Source organism: Sceloporus occidentalis, unplaced genomic scaffold (genome assembly GCF_023333645.1).
Source record: "Sceloporus occidentalis isolate IW3139 unplaced genomic scaffold, rSceOcc1.0.p SCAF_3, whole genome shotgun sequence".
NCBI lineage: Eukaryota > Metazoa > Chordata > Lepidosauria > Squamata > Phrynosomatidae > Sceloporus > Sceloporus occidentalis.
In genome coordinates this window covers 79,016,008-79,040,568 of record NW_028316983.1, presented here as the reverse complement: position 1 = coordinate 79,040,568, position 24,561 = coordinate 79,016,008, and the positions used below count along the sequence as shown (strand labels likewise).

At 39.3% G+C, this 24,561-nt stretch overlaps 1 protein-coding gene across 1 annotated transcript; it reads right to left on the bottom strand.

Annotated features, from left to right (window-relative positions):
* Window positions 1–1,413: 1,413 nt before the first annotated feature.
* CUNH1orf185 (chromosome unknown C1orf185 homolog) lies at window positions 1,414–24,516 on the bottom strand. Its single transcript, XM_089515111.1, has 6 exons — window positions 24,323–24,516; window positions 20,005–21,363; window positions 13,189–13,294; window positions 9,849–9,978; window positions 7,971–8,004; window positions 1,414–2,958 (listed from the first exon to the last, which is right to left on the bottom strand). Exons 1-6 carry the CDS (start codon window positions 24,429–24,431, stop codon window positions 1,967–1,969), a joined length of 2,730 nt encoding a protein of 909 aa, XP_089371237.1. The 5' UTR covers window positions 24,432–24,516; the 3' UTR covers window positions 1,414–1,966.
* Between the last annotated feature and the right edge of the window lie 45 nt (window positions 24,517–24,561).

The following is a 24,561-nucleotide window of genomic DNA, read 5'->3' as shown; positions in this document are numbered from 1 at the left end:
AGCACCACAGAAGATGTGCCTTCTCCACCGGGAAGCCTGCTGGAGAAGGCACAACAGAATAATGCAGTCTGTATGCTCCTGTGATAAAGAACTATAATCTAATGGCAATCCAACCCAACTAAGGCCCCTTGGGTTTAGCAGTTGCTACGTCTTCTGACCCCTGTAGAAAGTATATCTGCACATTGTGCCTCACATTTTCCAGGACTTTTTTGTTGTATATATAAAACCCCTTTATATATGTTTTTAACAGCAGAACAGGTTTATACAAAAGATGTCAAGATACACACAGGAACAAGTCCCATAATCAAACCCTATCTTTAAAACCTTTTTTTTTTAAATGGTGCCTGCAATATTTTACAGGAGTCAAAATAACACACTCAGTCTTAGAAGTCACAGGTCTAACATCAATGAGTACATCTGTAGCCTGTGACCAACTAATATGACTCAATCTTGTTGAGTTAGTCTTGCATTAAGCACTTGTTTATGCTTATTGTCAGTCACAAATAGTAAGTGAACAGGCTGGTAGAGGAAAATGGAGCTCTACACTCAGCATAGAAACCAGTGAGCTGCTAGACAGATGCTCCTTCCAGGTATGGAAATGTTGCTCTCCATCACTCCTGTGCCACAGGAGGCTAATAAAAAAGTTGAATACTAGAAAACAGAAGGTGGTGATGGTAACTTACAAGACTCATTAGTCTATATTAAAGATGACTGTTAGAACTACTATGGGTTTTCTTACTCAAATATCCTTTCCACTAGATGTACATACACCAGCCTTCAGAGCATTGGTAGGCCCCTATAACAAATCCTTTGTCCTGTTTTTGACCTGCATTTTTCTGTTCCACACAGGAGGGCAACAGTGTACCACTGGTCATATTAATAGTGGTTAGGAAAAAGAATCATCATTAGCCATCATGTTTTCCATGTCAGTAGAAAGATCTCCCCCATTATGATAATTTAAAGTTGTGGCCCTAAGAATATTAATTATAAACATGAATAATAATTGGCAAGTTTGAAAGAACTTCCATGACACATGAATTTATGGTAAGCCTATGTAATGCACAGACAGCAATACCAAAGATAGCAGGGGGGGGGGGGGGAGAAAAAAAACCCAGATAGTTGTGTTCCATCAAGGAAAGAAAATAAAGAAAATAAATGAGTAAAAGCAAAACATCAAAGTATCACACACCACCATATGCTGAGTAGCTGATACTAGTTCCACTAGTGAGGCAGCAACAGGCTTTCACTCAAACTGCTACTGCATGAGCAGATATTTCACAGCAGCAGTTAAGAAAGCCACAAGCCAGAATGCCACCAGTTTGAAGCTGATGAGTCCACTCTAGTGGCCTTGAACTTTTTATGTAGCTTTAAGCAAGCTAGTCTTTAGTCCATCTGCAATAAGGTCATTGTCTATTTTGCACAGTTGTCAAGTATTATTTATTTGAATGCTATAAGCAAAATAAAATAGCCAAAGCCTTTCCATAAATGCTATTTATGATGATCATATGTTCCTACTAGAAACTGCTTCTTTCATAAAGGTGTTATAATAAATTATATTAACATCTGAGAAAAAAAGTACTGTTTTTTCTCACAAGTTTTTAAAATTGAAATGCAAGTCACCAAAAATTGAGTATTTGATCATCCATCCAGATCTACTATCTTATAACAGTGAAGGGAAAATCCAAAGATTTTACTGAATACCAAAATTACTGAATACCAAATTAGTTACATCCTCATACCCAAGTTAAAATAACACTGAATATATTTAGTCAGACTCAATTTATGAGAAATAATGTTACCAAATATGTATAATACATTTTTTTAAAACTGATGGGATGCATTTCTACTGTTCAGAACCTGTTAATTTCTTCATCTTTCATGTAAGCATATTTGTTCAAATAATTTGCTGTCTGGAGGGAAATTAGAATCAGCATTTGTGATATTCAATGAGACATACAGATACTGATCACGGACACCTGTAAATATAGGTCAATGACTGGGATGCACATGACATTCTACTATAAGAAAATCTTATATCAGTTTCAGATTTGGACTTTGTAATGGATTTCTTCTTTAGTGAATCATCACTAGACGTACATTTTTCCTGATTATGACATAAATTGTGTTCTGGCTGAGTTACAACAGGAAACAATTCTTTTTCTTTTGAGGTAGTGGTAGACAGATTTAAGAGCTCATTTTCTATTGTGATTTCGCCAAATAAGCAAAGTTGTGAAGAATCTTTTGCTTTCTTTAGCTGTGCTACTAGATCACTAGAGGTACATGGTTCTTGGTTATTGCATAAACATTCTGGCTGAGGCACAACAGGAACTATTTCCTTTTCTTTTGGGGTAGTGGTAGACAGATTTAAGCACTGATTTTCTACTGTGATTTCACCAAAAAAGAGTTGTGAAGAATCTGTTGCTTCCTTTAGCTGTAGGAATCCATCATCAGAGGTATATTGTTCTTGGTTATCACATAAAGAGTCTGGCTGAGGTACAACAGGAAGCAATTCTTTTTCTTTTGTCGTAGACAGATCTGAGAACTGATTTTCTATTGTGATTTCACCAAAAAAGAGTTGTGAAGAATCTGTTGCTTTCTTTAGCTGTGGTAATTGATCAGTAGAAGTACATTGTTCTTGGTTATCACCTAAACTTTCTGCTTGAGGTACAACAGCTACTGGTTCATTCTCTTTTGGAATAATTTTGGATGGGTTTGAAAAGCGATTCTCTGTTTTGATTTCATCTGATAAGGATACTTGTGAAGAGGAAATATCACATAGATCATCTCTGAATGATCTTACGCTTTGATTGGACAGAGAAGGAGAAACATATGCTCTGGATCTTACAATCAAACTACGATGATCAAGTGACACTTCTGAACTGACTTCCGAATAAGAGCTGCTATAAATTTGTTTTATAGTAACAAAATCAGATTCCTCTTTGGAGTAAGCTTCAGTACCTGTAAAAAAAAGTTTAATATTGTTCATTGGAAATGTATGAATTAAAAATATTATTATTTATAAAACCTGTTTTTCCCGTGATATAAGATACTGTTTGTTTTAGTTATAAAATCATATATATCTCAAATCACAAAACAGTAAAACAAATAAAAATATTTCAAATCATACTATAATGATAAAACACTAAAACAACAAAATGCATTCAGCTAATTTAGCAACAACAAGAATACCTAGGATACCTTTGGGACCAGGTATATCTGTACCAGCATATTCACTCCCCAAGATTTGGTAACACACCTATGGTGAAATAATGGATTGTGTAATATGGTATTTTCCATCACAGCTTCCAAATTATGGAACGCTCCATTAAGTTCAGTTTGTTCCTTTCTTTTGTATCTTTCACTATTTAATAAAGGGGAGGATTGTTTTGTTTGCCTTTTCAAGATAGATATAGCGCTTTTGTGAGATTGATTTGCTTTATCGATTCAGCTTGTCTCTATTTTGTGTTGGGTGTTTTAATACAGTTGTTAATTAAAAGCCATAATGCTTTATTTGTTATAAACCACCTTCAGTAATATAGGTGTGGAGCAGATGGCCTGGAAGGAGTGGCTAGAGGCTGCCCTGGTCACAATTGGGCCAGGACCACAGTGACCGCACAGCTTGCTCCCAAAACGGGCTGCCACCTGTGTTCCCAAGCAGCACCATCAAGAGTTGGTTTAAACCAATTCCTTTTTGATCCAGTCATTTGGACCTGAGGGCAGCATCAGAGCAGCTTCCGGCCGCTTTGAGGGCATGCATCATCTAAACCCCACATCCCCAAAGCAGCCAGAAACTACTTCTTTTGGCATGTGTGTTCCAGACAGTTATATTGGAAGGGTGGGATATCAATTCTTAAAACATAAATTAACCAGAAACTACAATGGCAAAAGTATAATAGTATATAGCCAGTTGGTAAATTGTCACTCATAACTGGGTTTGATCCCAAACTAAAGTAAATTGTTTAGTGTTAATTTTAACATCGACACCCATATCATAATGGCTACTTGTGTGAGAGAGTTCATCAAGGCAGGTGTAAAGATAAGTTCCTTCTCCACTTTTGTGTCTCATATCAAATTACCTTTATCAGCATATTGTGACAAAAACTCAGACCCCAAAACCTTGGGTTCTTGCAACCCACCTTAGCCTTTCTCCCACAATAGCCTTATTTGGATTCCAATCAAGGCCTAATTTACTGATTTGGATCCAAATCGATAAACAGCTCCAAGCCATTTATTTGGAAGTGAGGATCTGTTTGTGTCAGTTCAAAGATAGTGGGTGTCTGTGATCAGACTGTAGAGATTCCAAACCACATATTCAGGCCAGAGGTACCAAAACAGAAAAAAAAATTATACAGGAAGGGTAACTTTGTATCTTTAGATGGGTTTCCGGGATCACTAAGAAATATTAAGTTTACAGAGTAACATTCTTTTTCTTAAACAGTATCATTCAAATTTGGAGGAATTTGGGGGGGGGGGGGCATCCTACATCACCCAAAGAGACTTTCTGCTGTGCTTTCTGCAACCGGACTTGTTTATCTCGGATTGGCCTTTTTAGTCATCAACGCGCTTGTAGAAAGCGTGGGATGAGTCCTTCCTGAATCTTCGTTCGTGAAGTAAAGCCAGAGAAAGATCATTCAAATTGCTGGATAATTTAAACCTCCATCTCTCCTCATTCCCTATTGAATTCTTTCTTTCTAACTTGCTTCATTCCCTACCTGGCTCTCTCCACACCTCCCTTTCATTCCCTATCTCTTTACCTTCCACTGTTGCAGCCTTTCTGAACATTCTAAAAGCTCTGATCAGCTGCCTTGTCTCCAGCCTTCCTCAGCAAATTTACACATCATCCAACGCTAAAAGTTGTGAATATTTTAATTACGATGTTTCTGTACAGTTAACCTTAGTTACCTATATTGTTACTGTTGTGTGCCTTCAAGTTGTTTTCAACTTATGGTAACCCTGTCATGGGATTTTCTTGGCAAAATTTGTTCAGAGGTTTGCCTCTGTCTTCCTCTGAAGCTGAGTGTGACTCACCCAAGGTCACTCAGTAGGTTTCCATGGCAGAGCAGGGATCTCAACCCTGGTTTCCAGAGTCATCGTCCAATGCTCACACAACTACACCACACTGGCTCTCCAGTTACAGATATACTAATACAGTAAGCTACAGTACAAAAACTTAATCACAAGATTTGCATTTGCATAAAATTGTAAGCCAGAAGAACACAGGCAATTGATACTTGAACAAAAGGCATAGAAGGACTAACTAGACTGCAGCAAAAACCGTTAGAAAAAGAACAAAGCCACAGGTGTTCACAAATTGTTGATTTAAATAGTGTTCTATGCATTTTTAATATAGCTGTACATTGGGAACAATGAACACATTGAGAACACAGCTCTTTATATCTAAGAACAATAACTCCTCAGTATTCTAACTTGAGAAGCATCCTGTATCAGATCTTTCAGTAAACTGAGTAAACTTTCTTTAAAAACTAATTATATCTTGGGGAGATTTAACTATTCAGCTCCCCAAAAAGTTGAACTGGTATCAATACTGGCAAAACAAAAATATGAACCATTACTACTGGTTTACAGATCTGGAAGGAGAAACTATAAAAGCTGATTAGGCAATGGATGAAATAATCTGAGTTTGGCACTGTTTTGACTCTGCAGTTTGGATTCATTAAGAAAGTTAGCAGGCATGCATTAAACCTGATCAGTCAAGGGGAAATTATATACAACTAAATATGATTAAATTTTATGTGATGAAAGTCAACTATGATTTATGGCAACCCTATGAATAAGGGACCTCAAAGCCACTCTATCAACAAGGTCTGGCAGACTCAGGGTTGTGGCTTCTTTGCAATCTGAAAGGTGGTCTTCTTCCTATTGCCTCCTACCTCACCAAGCATTATTGTCTTTTCTAGTGGTTCATGTATTATCATGATATGGCCAAAGTATGAAAGTCTCAGTTTATATTAGCTTTTAGAAAGAGTTTAGGCTTGATTTATTCTAGGCCCCATTTATTGGTCTTTTTAGCAGTCCATGGTAGCCATGGAAATCTTCTCCAGCACCACATTTCTAATTAATTAATTTTTTTCCTATCAGCTTTCTTCACTGTCCAGATTTCACAACCACATATAGAAAATGAAATATGATTGCAAGGGCAAGCCTAACATTATTATTCAATGATATATATTTATATTGTAGGATCTTATCTAATTACTTGGTAGCTACCCTTCCAAGTCCTAGTCATATGATTTCTTGATTGCAGTCTCCATTCTGACTAACGACTGAGACAAGGTATGGAAAATCTTGAACTATTTCAATGTGCTAATTATCTGCTTGGTTTTTTTCTCTTCAACTGAAAATTGGCTGTTTAGCTTACCTCGGCCCAAAACACACTGTAGAAATAATCCAATTTGAGATCGTTTTAACTGCCCTCGCTCAGTATTAGGGAATTTTGGCAACTGTAGTTTTATGAGACATTTAGCCTTCTCTAAGAGCTCTGGTGCCACAATAAACTACAATTCCCAGGATTCACTAGCACTGACAGTTAAAGCGGTTTCAAACTGTATTATTTTCTGAAGTGTCTTTTGGACCACTGTGTGCCTTCAAGTTATTTCTGATTTATGACAGCATTTTATGTTTGTAATGTTTATTTACTTTATTTATGTTTATTTACTTTATTTGCTTATTTTACATTTATATGCTTGCTTACGGACATGGATAGGAGCATATTGTATTGTCAGTGAGAAAATTTTCAGGAAAATGTTTTTCTCTTCATGTAATCTTTCTAGTACAGTCAGTCCTCCATATCCACGGATATTTTATTCATGGATTCAAGCATCCATGTCTTGAAACTATTTTTAAAATATATAAATTCGAAATAGCAAACTTTTATTTTGCCATTTTATCTGAGAGACACTATTTTACAATACCATTGTATTTAATGGGATTTCAGCATCCACTGATTTTGGTATCCACAGGGGATCTTGGAACCAAACCCCAGCAGATACCAAGGGCCCACTGTATTTGAAAAGGAAAAGAGAAGACTTCTGACAGTACAAACAGACCTATACCTAACTAAAATAAGATATATGCCTTTATTTCAATGCAATTAAAGACATACTCTATATTTAAATTTGAATTAATTAAGAATATGTGCAAGATGCCATTATCTCTTAAGATCTAGTTATAAAAAAAAGTTATTTCAAAAATTATGTAATCACATTTTACATACCCGTATTTTCCGGCGTATAAGACGACCCCTAACTTTTCCAGTTAAAATATAGAGTTTGGGATATACTCACCCTATAAGACTATCCCTCTTCCAACACACACCAAATAAAACTTTTAAAAAATCAGATTTGATTTCAATATGGTAATTTTAATTCAAATGCTTATGACATGCAGGTACTTAGCAGGAAACCTTGTTGTATACAAAGCCTGTTGGACTGGTCAGCTCTCCCTGCCTGCCCAGCCTTCCCTGTCTCCAAGACTATCAGAGTGGTATCACAAACACGGCTCTTTTTTCCATACCCTGGGCATCCCGGACACCTGCAGCTTGCTCCACCCTTCACTTATGCCTTCCCGGTGAGGCGCCCCCTCACCTCATCATTGGGACCACATTAAGTCGCTTCTTTCCACGAATCCTGGTGAGTGGATTTTCTTCTACTGTACTTGTACAGCACCACCCCTGCTGCTTTCATACGGTTGCCGCATACAGCGGGGATGCGACTGTGGTCGTTTTTGAGCTCCCACCATCATATGCGGCGACCGCTGATTCTCCAGTCCAGCTCAGAAGTTTCAGCACCTGCCCTATAAGACGACCCCCGACTTTTGAGAAGATTTCCTGGGTTAAAAAGTAGTCTTATACGCCAGAAAAAACAGTATTTACTTCCCTTTATTTTGTAAGGGCTTTCAGCAATATACCATTTTCAGTTTGTAAAAATAAACATAAAAATAAAAATAAATACCTGCTGCCAATGCTGACTGATTCCTTCTTGTTTCCTATTAGAGATTAATCAAAAGATTATCAAAGCACTGATACTATAATCTTTAAATGTAATATATGATACAGTATTTTATAATAAAAATGTTCTTAATGCTGTAGCTAGCATGTGCAACTTGTCCTTTAATATAACAAGAAAAGATTCCAATAATTAACAACAGTTGTTTTGTTACAGATCATCACTAAGTAATCATGTTACAGCCACAAGTATTAATTTTAAAAACTTCATATTTTTGAGTTCAGATAGAACATAATTAAAATATTTGATAAAAACTGACAAGACTTAACACTTTTAGCCTTACGTCACCTAAAATGTGTGTGTGTACTTACACTTGCATTCTTTCTTCACTGTGTTAAGAACTGAATGTGTAGTTCATATTAGAATTAGCACATGCTGTTTTGTTTGTTCCAAGAATGTATCCATGAGAAGAAACAGTCATGGTTTAAACTATCAATCTCTAATTCCAAGATGAAGGGTGAAGAGTGTACTATAAGTATTTCAAATCCCAGCATGGTTCCTTGTTACCACCACCAACCCACTGGTACTTTCTGGCTTTGGTATATCATATTACACAGTGGGCATCATGCTAAACTGCACAAGTAAACCATAATACTCCACCTGGACAGCTGTATGTGGTCCCTTCCACCCCCAAGCCCCACCAAAGAAAGCTTCAAAGGCTGAAAGGACATTGCTTGGCTGGGAAAGGATAGGAGGAACCTGGCTAACATCCAGCAACATTACTGGAGATCAAGAGAGGCAATGATAACAATTTTCCCTTGCTGGACACCTCTCACCCTCCTCAGCCATTAAATGACCATGGGAACATATTCCAGTCCTCTTAAATTGCCTTTTGGTAGGAGAGGGGAATGCTACACAAGGAGGCATTCAATGCTTCCTTCCATAATGTGCCAACAAGGAAATAAATTAGCATAATCCCAGATTGTGTATTTTATTTATTTCATTTCTATGCTGCCTTTATCCCAGAAAGGGACCCAAGGTGGCTCACAGATAAAATCATTTAAAAGATTTTACAATTTAAAAACAATTAAAATTTTAAAAACAATTGAATTAAAAACAATTAGAATTCCAGTCAGTATTGTAAGATGTACGATATTATGTAGTTAAGATATCATTCTCTTTTAACTTTATAGTACGTTTATACAATTCCAATATGGATAAGGACCAGCATATGTGGGTGAAGTCAGTTTAAACCTCTTGCCTCCATCTGATTTTTATGCTCTGTAGCCTACTGCTTACAGCAGGGGTAGGCAACCTGCGGCCCGCGGGCTGGATGCGGCCCGGCGAGGCCTTGGGACCGGCCCCAGCCGGGTCCTGCCACCGATTGCCGCCGGGCCTTTGGCCTCTCGCGTGCAGGGGCAATTGTCTATAGAAGCCTCAGAAACATGCATTTATATTAACATTTTTTAAAAAATCAGCAAATTTTTTCGCGTGTCTTCCACTTTTTAAAAAAAGTGTCCACCATTTGAAAATTTTGTCCTACATTTGTCCCGGTTTATTTATTTATTTAAATTTTATTAAAATTATTATATATTTTTTTTTGCTTCGGCCCCCCAGTTGTCTGAGGGACAGCAACCTGGCCCCCGGCTCAAAAAGGTTGCCTACCCCTGGCTTACAGTTACTTAAAAAATGGTACAAATATGTTAGGAACTGAGGTAACGGTGATCTCAAAATGTTGCACAAAGAGGCATTCGTTACTTCCAGTCTAAAGAAATCCTAAATGTATTAGACATTTCTGCATCATACTTTCATCTGTATACAGTACCACAGCCATACCCGCATCATGCATTCATCGTCCACTAATATTAAAATATTATATTTTACCTGTGCTTGTCCAAAATGAAAATTTTGTGAAAGAGATGCATGGCTTTTAGAACCAATAGATTTAGAGGTTTTTCTAGATTTTCTAGATTTTCCATCATTCAACACTGTGTCAAAAAACTGACCAAGCTGCCTGAAATACATTGTAACACACAAAAGTTATATATGTACAAAACCATTTGATTTTAAAGAACTAGCACATGTAACCCCAGAAGCAATTAGTAGTTTTCTATGTTTTGCTAGTAAACATGGAATGTGCTGGTCAATGTCATACAATGATATGATCATTGTACTGCAAAAATTATATTGATAGAAATTAGTACCCTTTATACAGTAATCAACAGACCACCCCGACAAGGCGGGCTGGAGCCACCCGTTTTTACTCCTGAGGGAGGCTGCAGCAGCCAAACCATGTGGCCTCCCTCCGCAACAAAAAGAATCAGCTGTAAGCAGGTTATTTTTTATGTGCGCGGCAGATGCTATGAGTGTGCCACTGGCGCACTGTCATGCATCAATGACGCAAGCATGGCAGCATGATGTGTGGATGCTGTGTTTGCATCATCATGGCAGCCCCCATATGAACGAGGCAGAGCCAAGATGGTGGCACTGCCGCGCGGCAGGGCTCTACAAAATGCAGTCACTCCGCATTCCTGAACCCTAAAATCAGCCCCAGACTGCCGCTTTCAGGCAGTCTGTACCGGGCCAAAGTAATTCATTAAGGAACTCTGCATTGAATTTCAATGATGCCATATCACTGATCTGAATTTTCCAATAAATTAATTCATGAAAGTAGGGTAAACCCCTAACACCTACTTCTGTATGATATATAAAAGTTAAATGATTTCAATGGGGCTATCTTATCTACAGCGGGCCTCTCCCCATAGATTAGCACCATAAAATGGAGGCTAAATTTATTTATTTGAAGACAATTTCTATTAAAATCATTGACTGAAGGCCAAATCCAATGTGAAGACAGAAGTTCCATATATTTAAACACAGACTCGTCTCTCATGTATTGTGGTAAGTAGGTGTATGGCAAGTTACCAGCATAAATGGATCAAAATTAGCAATCTTAGTGCTGAAGGCTGATGGAGATGCATGTTAGATCAGGACTGAGATTGTACATTATGCAGCATCAATTAATGCTTGGCTGTCAACACAGCCAAGGCAACAGTACTTAATGAATGTACAAGGTTTGGATCATGATGCTACTCTGCACAAGTCCAGAAGAGTAACATTCTTCATAAAAGTGAGCAAAACTGTCATGGCTTTGGTGGAATTGTTTAAATGTGTGAAAGGAAGCTTTGCCTGCTGGTAACAGGGTCATGGTTTCTACTACCCACTAAGCGAATGCCTGTGAAGACAGATTCTAAGTACAAAATGACAAAGTCTTTGAGTGTCTCAAAATCAGTCTGAGACTAAAAACAAGTGATGTTTCTGGATTGTGACGCACAACTCAACATGGTGCACTAGATGGTGGAAACTGCAATACAGAGACATTTGGAATAAATTATCAATAGCCAACCATTTATGTAGGGAAATACAGCTATTCTTAGCTGTCAAATCTCAAAAGCCATTTAATGAAAGCCTGTGATGCAGTTGCTAACCTGAAGGGAAGACTGCAAAACTGAAAAGACTGTCCGTAAAGTGGAGAAACTTTTAATGAGGTTGAATAGCAGTATCTAAATGAGTTATTTTAAATCTATGTAAGTAAATTGAAAGAAAGGAAAGTAAACTGGACAAAATAAAAGATACTAATGAGTTAGAATATCTGAAAATGCAAAGTTGTAATGTCCATACTTCTAAAAATGGGATGAAGACCACCATCCCTCTTTGGCAAGGCACAGCATCTGTAATGAGTTGTGATCCTTTTTTTTTGGGGAGGTTCAACTGAGCCCCTGATTTTCTTGATTCTCCAATGGGGGAGAAGGGAATATACTGGAATGGAAACAACTGGGAACATATCAAATTCTATCTTATAACTGGGCTGAATAATAGAAAATACTCATGGACCAATTGGTTGTGGAATGCTAAGCCAAGAAGAAGTGAACTCGATGGTCTTCAAAAGTGGTTTGATAAGGACTCTCAGACTGAGAAGAGGGGGTAGGTGATAGCAGGAGTCAGCCAGAGATGGCATTTGCAGTCTAAAGAATCACAACAAGAAAAATATTTTCATTATGAAGATAAAGAGGCAGATCTCCTCTTTGCAACTGATGCCTGATTCTAAGAAGTTGATGATATCATTATAGCTCTGACCATGAAAGCCATCTTTATCACTTTTGGTGTTAAAACTAATTAGTTCTCTCAAAATACAGGCCCTAAACTTTGATAAAGAGATTAAGATGGAAAGCTGTGGAACAAAGCCAAGAATATTTGTGCATTGTAACTGCCTCCAGGAATACTAATACACAATCAGCTGTGTTTTCTATACTTGATTTTCTCCTGGAAACATTTCCCACTGTAGGAAAAAAATAATTGCACCACCGCTATCTTGACAATCTTATCCTATAAGAAAAGGTGATAGTGGCTCATGCTTGATGACTGGCAATCATTAGAGATACAGCAGAAATAGTGGATGCCTTTTCTTCCATGTTATCTAACCTTTTTATCTGGAGGAACTGAAGAGGACTTACTCTCTGAAAAGAAGCCTATTAAAACTAAAGAGAAGACTATACTTAAAGTAAAAGTTTGTAAAGTATCATTGCTTTTGAATAGACTCATCTATCATTAAATTTAAATCATGTTTGATCAGAAATTGTACTTTTTCCAAGTTACTTTGGCTGGAATCCTGCTGGGTAGTTGTGAATGTATAACCTAGAGTTACACACTCATGACTGTTTTGTATTCATGATCCCTATGTAGTCCTAGTCATAGCAATGATGAAAGTCCCCAAATCCCAGTTTACCAAGAAGCAGCTGCTGTCACTGACAGCAGTCTGTTTCCCTGTCATTCAGGAAGCAGTTGAGTCATATTTCCACCCTCCCTTTTATGAGCAATCTCTGTTGGTGCCTATCACTACAGAGATTGTTCACAGGATGGGATGGGAATTTTGGTCAGCTGTTTCCTGAATAACAAGGGAATGGACTTAGTTGATCACAGTGGCTGGTTCCCAGTGAGAGTTTTGGGGACAAGCTAGAATTAAGTGTGTAGCTCTGTTACACATTCAAAACTGTCCAATAGGATTTAGGCCCTGATGAGTTAGGATCAGGGTCATAAGGTGATGTAGCGGGGCTTTAAACTTTGCAAACTGATCATTTATAATCATTTATCGCAGTAATATATAAAAGTCATCTTTCAAAATATTTTTAACAAGATGAAAGCATAAAACCTACTTTAAACCTACCTTCTTTTACCATAAAGGTAACATGCTGCTAATGCCAAAGCAAAGATAGCTATTCCAAAAATAGTAGCACCTGCTATAAGAGCAGAGGTTAAACGCTTCAAAACATCTAAACAGGAAAAAAAATTAAATTAGCATATAAAAATTATACATTCAACATTCATTTTATACTTGGAAATTTAATGAACATATATTTTTCCAGTGTTTCGCAAGTACACATCTACATTTCTACAGTATGTGATCAATGAAGATCTGCATTGCAATAACCCAGCGCAATAAATTGAAGTAGAGCAATTTAAAGCAGGTAAATGGTTGGAAAACAGGTGACAGACACTTTACCCGTCTTCTATTTTTACCACAGCGATTCTTCATCACTGCTTTTTTCTCCAACTGGACTTCAGTATCAGAAATAAAGACCAGCTGGGTGATATGATGTTGTTGTAGGAGTGTATGATGAGGACGAATGTACTGGAAGGGAAAGGGTTCAACAGATCTTTCTCTCCTTCTGCTTGTATAAATCATTTTGAGAGTTGTTTTACATTGGTGGAGCTGTTCCAAAATAACAGAGTCAGATGCTGTCACATGAAATTTGGGGTTACTAAGTGCCATCAACTGCCCTATAATTATTATATATGTATGTACTTAGTCTGTATTGGATATATAGTTTTATGCATTTTATTAAGATATACTGAATTAAAGGAACATGCTCCCATACAAGTGGGTATTTAGATTTGCTGATATCATGAACTTTCTATTACAAGGTTTGTATTACCAAACTGCATGTGTGAGAGTAAGGGCTGAAACAGATGGCCCCAAAATGCCGGATTGGGGCCACTGCAGAGCCACACGCCATGCCCCCAACCCAGAATGTTCTTGGTGTCTTGGGGGAGTGTATCATGCGTATGCCATGCCATCAAACCGCTGGGAAGACACCGTATTTTGCCTGCCTGTTTTCCCCCTAAGTTTACTATATTACGAGTAGATATCCTTTTTGTTATTTGTACTTTAATTAATTAATCTATTCATATAATTATTTTCCAGAAACAAAAGTCTAAACTGAAATCAATAACCTTTATATATGTTAACTAAATCTACACTAAAGCCTATGACAAACAATGTGTTTTTTTTATGCAAGGGGATTTTGTCGAACCTTTGAGGCTATGTAGACATTGTAGCATAAACTTTCGTAGACTTGGGGGCAAAACAGACGACACAAAAGGGCCATCCTGGGACTGTGCAGGGACTTTTTGTGCCGGGGCTGTAGCAGCTGCATATACCCAGCCCTGATTCAGGGTGCTACCACAGTCCCCAACCAGTCCACTGAAAAGGTGCAGATTTTTCTGCTCCATTGCAGGCTGGCTCTTTAGAAAAGGGAGGCGCCTGGGGTGCAGCCCAACGGCAGTCTTTTTGGGCTGTCTGTTTTGAGACCTTGCAAGATCCCCTTGCATATTGATATCCCAGACTAACAAGGCTATGTCTCTGAATTCTACCCCAATGTGTTTTTATGTTACTTTTGGAATCTGCTTGTGCTATCAAAAATATGACAGTTCTGCAACATGGAATACATACTTAGGCCCTAAACAGATCAGTATAGTCGGTCCTCCTTATACGCGGATTTGCCATGCGCGGATTTGAGCATACGCGCATGGCAAATCTGGAAGTTGTCCACTCGGCCCCTGCATCGAGGTGCAGGCGCAGGCGGCGGAGAGGGGGCCGAAGAGGCCTCTGGCGCTCAGCCTCCTCCTCCTCCTCCTCTCCACGGCACCGCCACCGCTGCCAGGAGAAAGGCCGGGTGCTGTTCCTGGAGGACTCCAGGAGCAGCACCAGGCCTTTCCCCCTGGCTGTAGCCGTGGAGGGGAGGCCTCTGGCGCTGGAGGACCAGTGCCAGAAGCCTCCTCTCTGTCGCCACGGCTGACGGGGGAAAGGCCGGGCGCTGCTCCTGGAGGCCTCCAGGAGTAGCACCCGGCCTTTCCCCTGGCAGTAGCCATGGAGGGGAGGCCTCTGGCGCTGGAGGACCAGCGCCAGAGGCCCCCTCTCCGCCACCATCGCTGCCAGGAGAAAGGCCTGGTGCTGTTCCTGGAGGCCTCCAGGAGCAGCACCAGGCCTTTCCCCTGGTTGTAGCCGCGGAGGGGAGGCCTTTGGCGCTGGAGGACCAGCACCAGAGGCCCCCTCTCCACCGCCATTGCTGGGAAGGAAAGAGTTGGGGGGAGGAGAGGGGAGGGAGGGAAGTTGTCCCCAATGGCGGCGTGCGTGCATGTGCGCCGCCATTGGGGACAATGGAACTTGAGCATACACGGATTTTGGTATACGCCGGGGGGGTCCAGAACGGATCCCCCGCATATACCAAGGACGCACTGTACATTGTGCCGGCTTGGGGCCAAAAGTAAGGCTCAGTAGGACTGGGCGTCCACACATGCCGAGCCCTACTTTCGCCGCCCATGCGCCATGTTGGCACGTGCCTGTCCTCACAGGTTACACCATGATAACGCAAGGACATTGGAGCGGCCAAACAGCACTGCGTACAAGGGACATCATCATGGCACGTGAGCGCCATAATGGTGGCCCTTCCAAGAAGCTGCTTTTGGCAGCTTCTTTTTGCTCCCAAGAGCAAATTTCGCTGCAGCAACGATCTGGGGCAAAAAGGGGCAGCTGCAGGCCACCCATCTGTCAAACCCCTTAGTGGATGAAGTGTTTGAATGTGGTACATAGAGCATCTTTTTAAGAGGGTATTTTTTCTTGACCCTGACAACTGTAAGTGAATATGGAGGGAGAATATCTTTTTAAGATAATCTTTCTCTAATCCACAGAAGAAATAAATTCTGAGCCTCCAATGAAGGACATGAATCTTCTCTTGGATCTTCTTTTTAATTCAATGTAAAGCATAAATTATAATATACGAGTAGCAGTAGTACTAGCTGTAACTGTTCAAACATTTCTAGACTTAGGATCTCCTGACAATAATCGTTCGTCAGTCTGACAGAATCTTGCCAATTGATCTGTTAATTTGACTGAAAAATTATCACCAAATGGTGCTGGCAAATGCTACTGCTGGTCACCTCTACAAATAGTTGGTTCAGACATAAAATGGGACCAACATTTGTTATGATAACAAACCTTAGTGACCAGGAAGAGATAAAAGACATCAAGCATTACAACCATCCCTTGACATTCCCAACTATTCAAGGTTTTGACTATTTGCAACTTTGTAGCTGCTGCTACAAAGCGATGACAAAATGAAAGACACATGGAACGAAGAGCCATATGAAAATAAACCCCATATTCTAAAAACTGAGGTGGAAATAGCAAAAAACAAATCACAAGAGACTGCAGCAACTATAGGACCATAGCACTGATTTCCCATGCAAACAAAATCATGCTCAAAATTCTGCAACACAGACTCCAACCATAGATGGTGTAGCCAAGGGTCTGATTCGGGGAATTTATTATTATTGTTATTAGCTCAATATTGCAAGAGGGGGGCCTGCTACGACTACCCTGCAGAATCGCCCTCCCGTTGTGTCTACCAAGAGACCAGGAAATTCCAATAAATGGAGCTGAGACAGATATAATAATTAGATGTTCAATTTATTAAAACAGGGGAAAACACGCTCAATGTGCTTACACACACACACTCATACAAGGCTCAGAAAAATCAGAAATTAGCATGGAACAGGATTTCAGGCTTCACTAGGGTGATACGTACCAGAATGTAGACTCTGTCCGGGAATCGAATGGGATGCGTGGTTATGGGACAGTTCTGCTCCACAGCATGGGTTTGAGCAGAAATGCCGGTGTCCAAAGCAGAGGTCTGACTGATGGCACGCTGACTAGCAAAAGTCAGGGCTTTTTATAGGGCAAAAAAACTTGCCTCTGGCAAAGGTGTTTAATTACTTTCTTTTCACCTGGATGTTCCTGTCTGATTGTCTTAGTGGTCTTAAGCTGCTCAGACAACAGACCCAGGGAGGGCATAAGACCCTCAGGGTAGGCAAACATTTGCTCTTCCTGCTCCTATGATAATCCTCTTATGCAACTCCCTAGACTACCTAGATATGGTAATGAAGGTGTCCGCTCAGGGGTGATGTACATGTCTTAATGGCGGACAGACTGCCAGAGTTCATCTAGGGGTCATTAAGGGCTATCATTTATACCAAAATTTATATGGAGCAGCTAGGGTAACAATGGAGAGAGAAACCCCAGAGGTTCAAGCGAGGTTCAGGAAAGGAAGAGGCACTAGGGACCACATTGGAAACATACAATGGCTAATGAAGTGCACCAGAGAATTCCAAAAGAAAATCAGCATGTGCTTTTTATAGACTATAGCCCTTAAAGACATGGGAGTGCCAACACATCTGATAGTCCCGATGAGGAATCTGTACTCAGGACAAGAGGCTATTTTCAGAACAGAACAGGGAGAAACAGAATGGTTCCCAATTGGCAAAGGGGTCAGACAAGGCTGTATCCTTTCACCCTATCTGTTCAACTTATATGCAGGACATATTATTAGAAAAGCAGGCTTTTACACAGAAGGAGGAGTGAAAATAGGAGGAAGGAATATCAACAATCTAAGTTATACAGACAACACCATACTACTAGTAGAAAACCTCACAGACCTGAAACACCTACTAAGGAAAATCAAAGAAGAAAGTGCAAAGGCAGGCTTAAAGTTGAACATAAAGAAAACAAAAATAATGACCACCAAGGACCTTCACAAGTTCAGCCTAGACAATGAAGAAATAGAAATAGTAAAAGAATTCCCATGCCTGGAATCAAACATTGATAGAAATGAGGACTGTAGCCAAGAAATCAGAAGAAGATTAAGAATGGGGAGGGTGGCTATGAAGTGCTAGAAAATATTCTAAAATGCAAAGATATACAACTGAGTACAAAAGTTAGAATCATACAGCTGGTACTTGGAGATATGTGTCCTTTAATACAATTATTTATATGTGTCTTTATTTTAGAATTTACAAGCCACTTTCCCATCCCAGAAGGACCTGCAATGTGGCACATAATAGGAACGTGAAACAATAACCAAAATAAAAATCAACAAAACACTGAATAAATACCATAAAAGACCAAAGTACCAGAACAAAGAGGACCAAAATCAACAGCAAGTGTAAGCAACCTCAACAAACAACCCAGTCAGAGAAGAAAAACAGCCAATATAGAAGGCCTGTTGATATAAGACAGTCTTAACTATCAGAAGATCAATAAGGGGCCATATGAAACTCCCAATAAGGGTGTGCTGGGAGTCTCGCCAAGACAACAAAATAGGCCCTGTCCCCTTTCACCTAAACAAAAAACTCTGGCAGGAGCAGCACTAACCAATTACCATACATATTCAGCTCTTAAATCTGGTTTGGGAAGATTGATTCCAGAGAGTGGTTGCTGCTCTCCACACCACCAAGGCCAGGACAGCCAAAATCACCACTAAGGCAGCTGTAGAGAGACCCTTCCTGCAAAGATTCTAACTACTGTACTACATGCCAGCTTTCTGTTTACAAAAAATTGTGAAAAGAGCAGCCCTTTCTAATCCAAACAGTGCCATTACTTCCATATTAGCATGCAAGCCTAGGGAGAAAGTTGCTTTGCACCCCGCTACCAAAGCTAAGCCAGAACCTTAGAACCCTTTTCTACATAAAAATAAAATAATTGCATTTCTTAAGGCAGTAGGATACATAACAAGACCTTTACCAAAAAGGTTTTGGGTGGGAGACCATGTGGAAGCATTTTAGCAGCTTGGATTCTCCTTTTCTGTTAAAAAAAATAGTTCTTTGACACAGGCCTTTCTCACTCCTCCTCCCCTCCACAGCCCCCCAAAATCCATTCCTGGGAATAGAGGGAACATTGGTAAAGGTATAGGACAAAATGCAAGTTTCTGGAAAAGAGAAAATGTGCCTAGAGACAAAACTTAGGATCTTAGCCAATGATTCAATTTATTCAAAACAAGAATTCATAGTTCATGGCTTATTACTGTCATTTTCCTACATCAGGGGTGAATCAATATAGAAACTCACTGAACTAGCAATCCTTATGTGGGCTGGCATGAAGAATGAACTATTTCTAGATAACATGAACCCAGTCCCTACCCTTTTTAGGCTTCATATTTGTGAAGGCAATGAAAGAGATGCAGAAACAATATGTACGTATTTTAGAACATAATGTTACAAGAAGACCTTATTTGCTTTCACAAAGAAAACAGAACATCAATGAGATCATTTTCTGTTTTAGTCGTTTGTATTTTTTAGTTCTACAAATACAACTCTTTAACATTAAGGTAATGATTCTTTATAGGTCTATCACCAGCTTTTAAAAATCCTACACTACAATCCAATTTGCATTCAGAACTAAAAAAAACACACAATGTTAATGTGCTTCATCTTATTTACTCATAGCGAGTGAATTAATCAAATTGGTTTTGACCAATCGACAAATCAATTAAACATTTATACAATTGCACAAGACTCAATGTTTTTGAAGAAAAAGCATCCTTTCAAGATTTTTTTCATAGAATGTATATGTAAATTGAACCAAGCATAATCTCAGAAGGATTTCCTCCTGTATAACTATGAATAGGGAACGTTCCTTCAAAAATGATGCCTGCCATTTTGTTTTGTCTAAGTTATTTACACTTACAATAATTAGCATTTTTCAATCCACTGGCCAATTAATTAGCAAGTCATTTTTGTCAACTGAAACTTTTTATCCTATGAATCTATGGTAACTAACTAGTTTATTAAATATTGTAGCCTTTATACTTTGAAAGTTATTGCTCAAAACACACCGTTTATAACTAAAAGAATCCCAAAATAAACCTACCTACAGATATTGGTACAGTTTCTCCTTCTGCTGATCGTTTACTTCTTTCAACAAGCAATGGACTATTAGAAATGCATTTACAGAGATATAAAAAGGTTCGGAAACTATCTTCTGTATCAAGATGCTTTCTTACCATGAGTGCTTTTAGACTTTTCATTCTATGTCTCTTCTGAGTAACATTAAAACATTTTTTTACTCTCTGTAAGGTCTGCATGAGATGTTTCAGCAATTTAGTCATATGGAGTGATGGTTTTCCTGGACTGAATTCTGAATTAAATTCTCCATGGTACACTCCTATAGCTATTTCAATAGTTGGAATGGCAGAATGTATTACAGAAGGTTGCATTTGCACACTGATCCATTTTCCAATTTTGTTTCTGTACATTTTTCTTTGAAAGGCAAAGAGGTTTTTTCCTTGACTGTTAGAATGAACCATTTTATGTGGTGGGAACTTCTTCTGTACTTCATCTATATTTCTTTGATAAACAGATGCATCTACAAAGGGAAACTTGCAATTTTTAGTTAGTGTTTTCCACTTCCACACCTTTGTCTTTTCTCTAATGAGAAAGCTTGTGCCCCACGGAAAACTCTGAGATAATAAGCCATATTTATCGAATCCCATATACTGGCCTTTTTTCTCTGAATTGAATGTTTTTTTTCTATCAGCAAAGATTCCATAATGAAATTTATCATAAACATTTCTGTTCTCTCTAGACAATTCTCTCTCTTTGTCACAAAGTAATATTGGATCATTATTCTGTGTATATCTTTTCTTTTGCAGCATTCCAGTTTCAATAAGTTGTTTCATCTTTAGTATCATTTGTTGTAACTTCAATTCCATAATACTTTCCAAAACCTCCTGACTTTTTAGGACACATCTTTCCTCACCTTTTAATACCATATTTGCTTGAAGTGCTATATAACCCAGTGATGACTCAGTTTCTATGTATTTATTTTCAACGTATATTTGTAACTCCTTTTTAACATTAAGTATACTGTAGCAATTCATTTTCACTTGAAATTTTCCATTCTTCACAATATCCTTCCACATTTTTCTTGACTTCATTTCTCCTGCCAGAATAAGTTTAATTGTTTCTAGATGCATTTTTGAATTGTGCATGCTTATGCTTTTAATTAAATACAGTTTTCTTTTATAAAAAATTATACATTTTAGCACATTTTTTGGTTGACCGTTCAGACAACCATTTTTCCTAGTTGTTTCTAAATATTTTCTGAAACTTTTTAAAGATCTGATGCTCCTTCTCTGTGCTGATTGGTCTAAAATCATATTCACTGATGTTTTGTATGCACCATTTTTAGCAGTTGCCACTGACACTTGTTGATACTTTACTCCACGTCCTGCAACAAAGCAAACAAAAACTGATTATTAAAAGACCAGTAAAAAGGCTAGCTTCTGTAGCCCCTTCTTAGCGTGACGTTTATCAACAGCTCCCAACAGTATTACATTTAAGACCAGCATTTTTACACATATAAATATTAAAAATATGAAAGCCACTTGATGAACCTTGTCTGTCACATTCTAGTATTCTATAGGCATCATGTCACCATCAACAGGCCACGGCTTTGTGAGTTATCTCAAGACTTTCCCTTTCACTTGCCCCCTAAGGCAATAGCAACATTCCCCTTACCAAACTCAATGACAGTATAATAGAGTAGGAATGGGTTTGGAAATTTTGACTTCAGGGTCCTACTGTGGCTTGCAAAAGGGCTGGAAGAGATTGGCATAAAACTTTCAGTGTTGGAGACCTCTAGAAAGCAGAGCCACCAAGGTGTTTTAAAGGGAGGAATCACTTCCGATGAGGAATTAGGAGGCCTACAGATGGCAGAAGTAGCAATGGAGGCTGCACATGGCCACTCTTTATCCATTCCTGCTTTAGACAATAGAAGTGTAGTGTACAGGATTAAAGTGTTGGGCTGAGGCTTTGAAAATCCAGATTCAAGCCCCACGGTATCATGAAAACTCACTGGGTGATTATAAGCCAGCCACTGTCTCTCAACTGACAACCCTCATGAGACTGCTGGGAAAAGAAAAGGGGGAGGTGGAGAAGAACCATGTATGCTCCACAAACTCTGGAGAGGGAAGAACCTGTATAAAATTAGGGATGTCAGTCATACTGTCATGCCAGTTCTTCTTATTCCAGATGCAGCCTCCTGCTGGTTATCCTTGAAAAGGTTGTATCAGATTTGGAGTGTAGAATATTGTTTTATTATTTAATAATTATGACAGGAAACACTTGTGATGTTCAAACCTCTTAAATAACATTAACCTTTCTCTGAACATCAACAATCTAAGATACGTGGATGACACCATATTACTAGAAAAATATCATAGACTTGGAACAATTACTAAGCAAGGTCAAAGAAGAAAAAGTGCAAGATGACCACAGATGATTTACAGGGCCTAAGCAGAGCAGTGGAGGATAGTGGGCCTTGGAGCTCTATCATCCATAGGGTTGCCATGAGTAGGGGGTTGAATGGAGGGCAGGTAACATTAATCTGATTCAGATAATGTATCATTATTATTATTATTAAGATGCAGAATGTATTTGGACAAAAGGAGACATTATAAATGTATAAGGGATGTTTGGCTGCCTGTCAGTCACATCTCCAAGACCTGGACACCAAGACATCTGAAACTGAGCATAGTCAGCCCTCCATATCCATGGATATTTTATCCACAGATCCATGCATCCACAGCTTGAAAATATTTTTTTAAATATACAAATTCCTAAAAACAAACCTTGATTTTGCCATTTTATATAAGGGACACAATTTTACTATGACGCTGTATTTAATGGGACTTGAACATTTGCAAATTTTTAAAAAGTAACTTTTTAAAGCTCAAATCAGAAAAAGGCCTGTTTTAAGATGAAACAATGAGTCTTTTAGCAAGACCAGCAAGTTTCATTTGGCATAGGTTTCTGTAAACTCCAGCCAGCTTCGTGAGATGAAACGGAGGGAATGGATTGGGGTGCACAAACGCTTGTGCATTTGTGCCCCCAGTGTCTTTATGTTTTTCACTGCAACAGACTAATGCAGTGAAATCCACCCTTAACATCTTTTAAGGTGATACTTGCCATTGGCAGATTTGAGCATTGTAGTCACATAAGACATAGACACATAACTCTAGTGTATTTTAGTCTATTCAATTTGATAATAAATGAACTTGACTTTAAGGCAACAACTTGAGAGTAAGCCCACCAGCGAGTAAGCCTTACTGAACTCAGTATTTAGAAATGCAGTGAAAATGCATAATGTACAGGAGTGCAGCGTAAATGTTGCAGAAATTGTCTATACACTGACTTCCGTATCTCCAAATAAACAGTTCTGTTCCTGCTTACTGCTTCAGGATGTCAGTGCTAAGGCCCCCACCTGGTGACCTCCAAAAGTGATGGAAAGAGTTAATTGAACATTGAGGCTGGGGAAGATGAGAGGAATAGTTCAACACATCTGGATAGTATTACCTGGAGAAGGCAGAATTAATGCATAGTCTCATCTAGGTTTCCTAATGTGTAGTGGATTCTCACAACAAGCTAGCAGAGCCTTTAATTTTTGACTTGGCCTTTGTTTTTAGTTTAGTTGAGAGCTTAAACCTCCTTGGAGCAACTAAAAGAAGCACTGACCTACTCTCTCATCCATCCAGCCTTTAGGGTGAGCACAAGCAGTTATACCCGCTGGACTTTTCTAAGTTCTTTGGCATTGTTTTCCTTTGCTTCATTCTTTATATCCTTTGTTACAAGCCTCTGCGTTTTGCCCTTGACTTATCCACAGGTGATATCAAAATCCATAATTTTGGCCCTCAAACCTGCCCACAACATACACGAGGTCGACTTATAGTTGAGTATATAGAGTAATCAAAGCTTGAAAAGGCTACTTTTTGGATTACCACTCCTACAATTGTTGGTGTTCTTGTGCACCTTCAGCAACCCTAAGGTTTTCTGGGCAAGATTTGTTCAGCGGGGGTTTGCCTTGTTGCCTTCCTCTGAGGCTGAGAGTGTGTGACTGGCCCAAGGTCACCCAGCGGGTTTCCATGGTTCAGTGCAGATCTGAACCTGTTTTCCAGTCCTAGCCCAACACCCAAAACACTACACCATGCTGGCTCAGGCTCCCCCAAAGTCATTTTTCCAAGTTCTGGTTTTAATATAGTGCCATTTAACAAACTCCAACTCCCAGAATTCCATAGCCTTGAGCCAGGTAGAGTTAAAGCGGCACCAAACCGGGTTATTTCTCCAGTGTGTATGAAGCCTCTCTCTCTCTCTGATCAACCCAGACCCCCTTATAGCTCTCTCTTCCTCACCCGGCCAGCCTTCCCGAAGCACCAGGAGGCGGCCGAGGATGATGGGAGACCCCGCCACCGGCCCCAGGAGCAGCAGCAGCAACGTAGCCGCCATCAGCCCCCTCAGCATGGCTTTCCCCCAAGCGGCACCGTTCCTGCCCCGCCCCGCGCCATGATGGAAGGCGGCCCTAACGGCTAGAAACGCAGAGAGAGAGAGAGAGAAAATGGCGCCAGGAGGCCCCCAGCGGCGGTTGGGGAAA

Bases quoted from the DNA above. Each gene is read 5' to 3' on its own strand.
- CUNH1orf185 (XM_089515111.1), bottom strand. From the start codon at position 24,431: ATGCTGAGGGGGCTGATGGCGGCTACGTTGCTGCTGCTGCTCCTGGGG. The intron at 9,979-13,188 runs GTAGGTTTAAAG...AATGTATTTCAG, and splicing joins TACCTTTATGGTAAAAGAAG to GCAGCTTGGTCAGTTTTTTG. The intron at 2,959-7,970 runs GTATTTATTTTT...TTTTTTTTACAG, and splicing joins TCAGTCAGCATTGGCAGCAG to GTACTGAAGCTTACTCCAAA.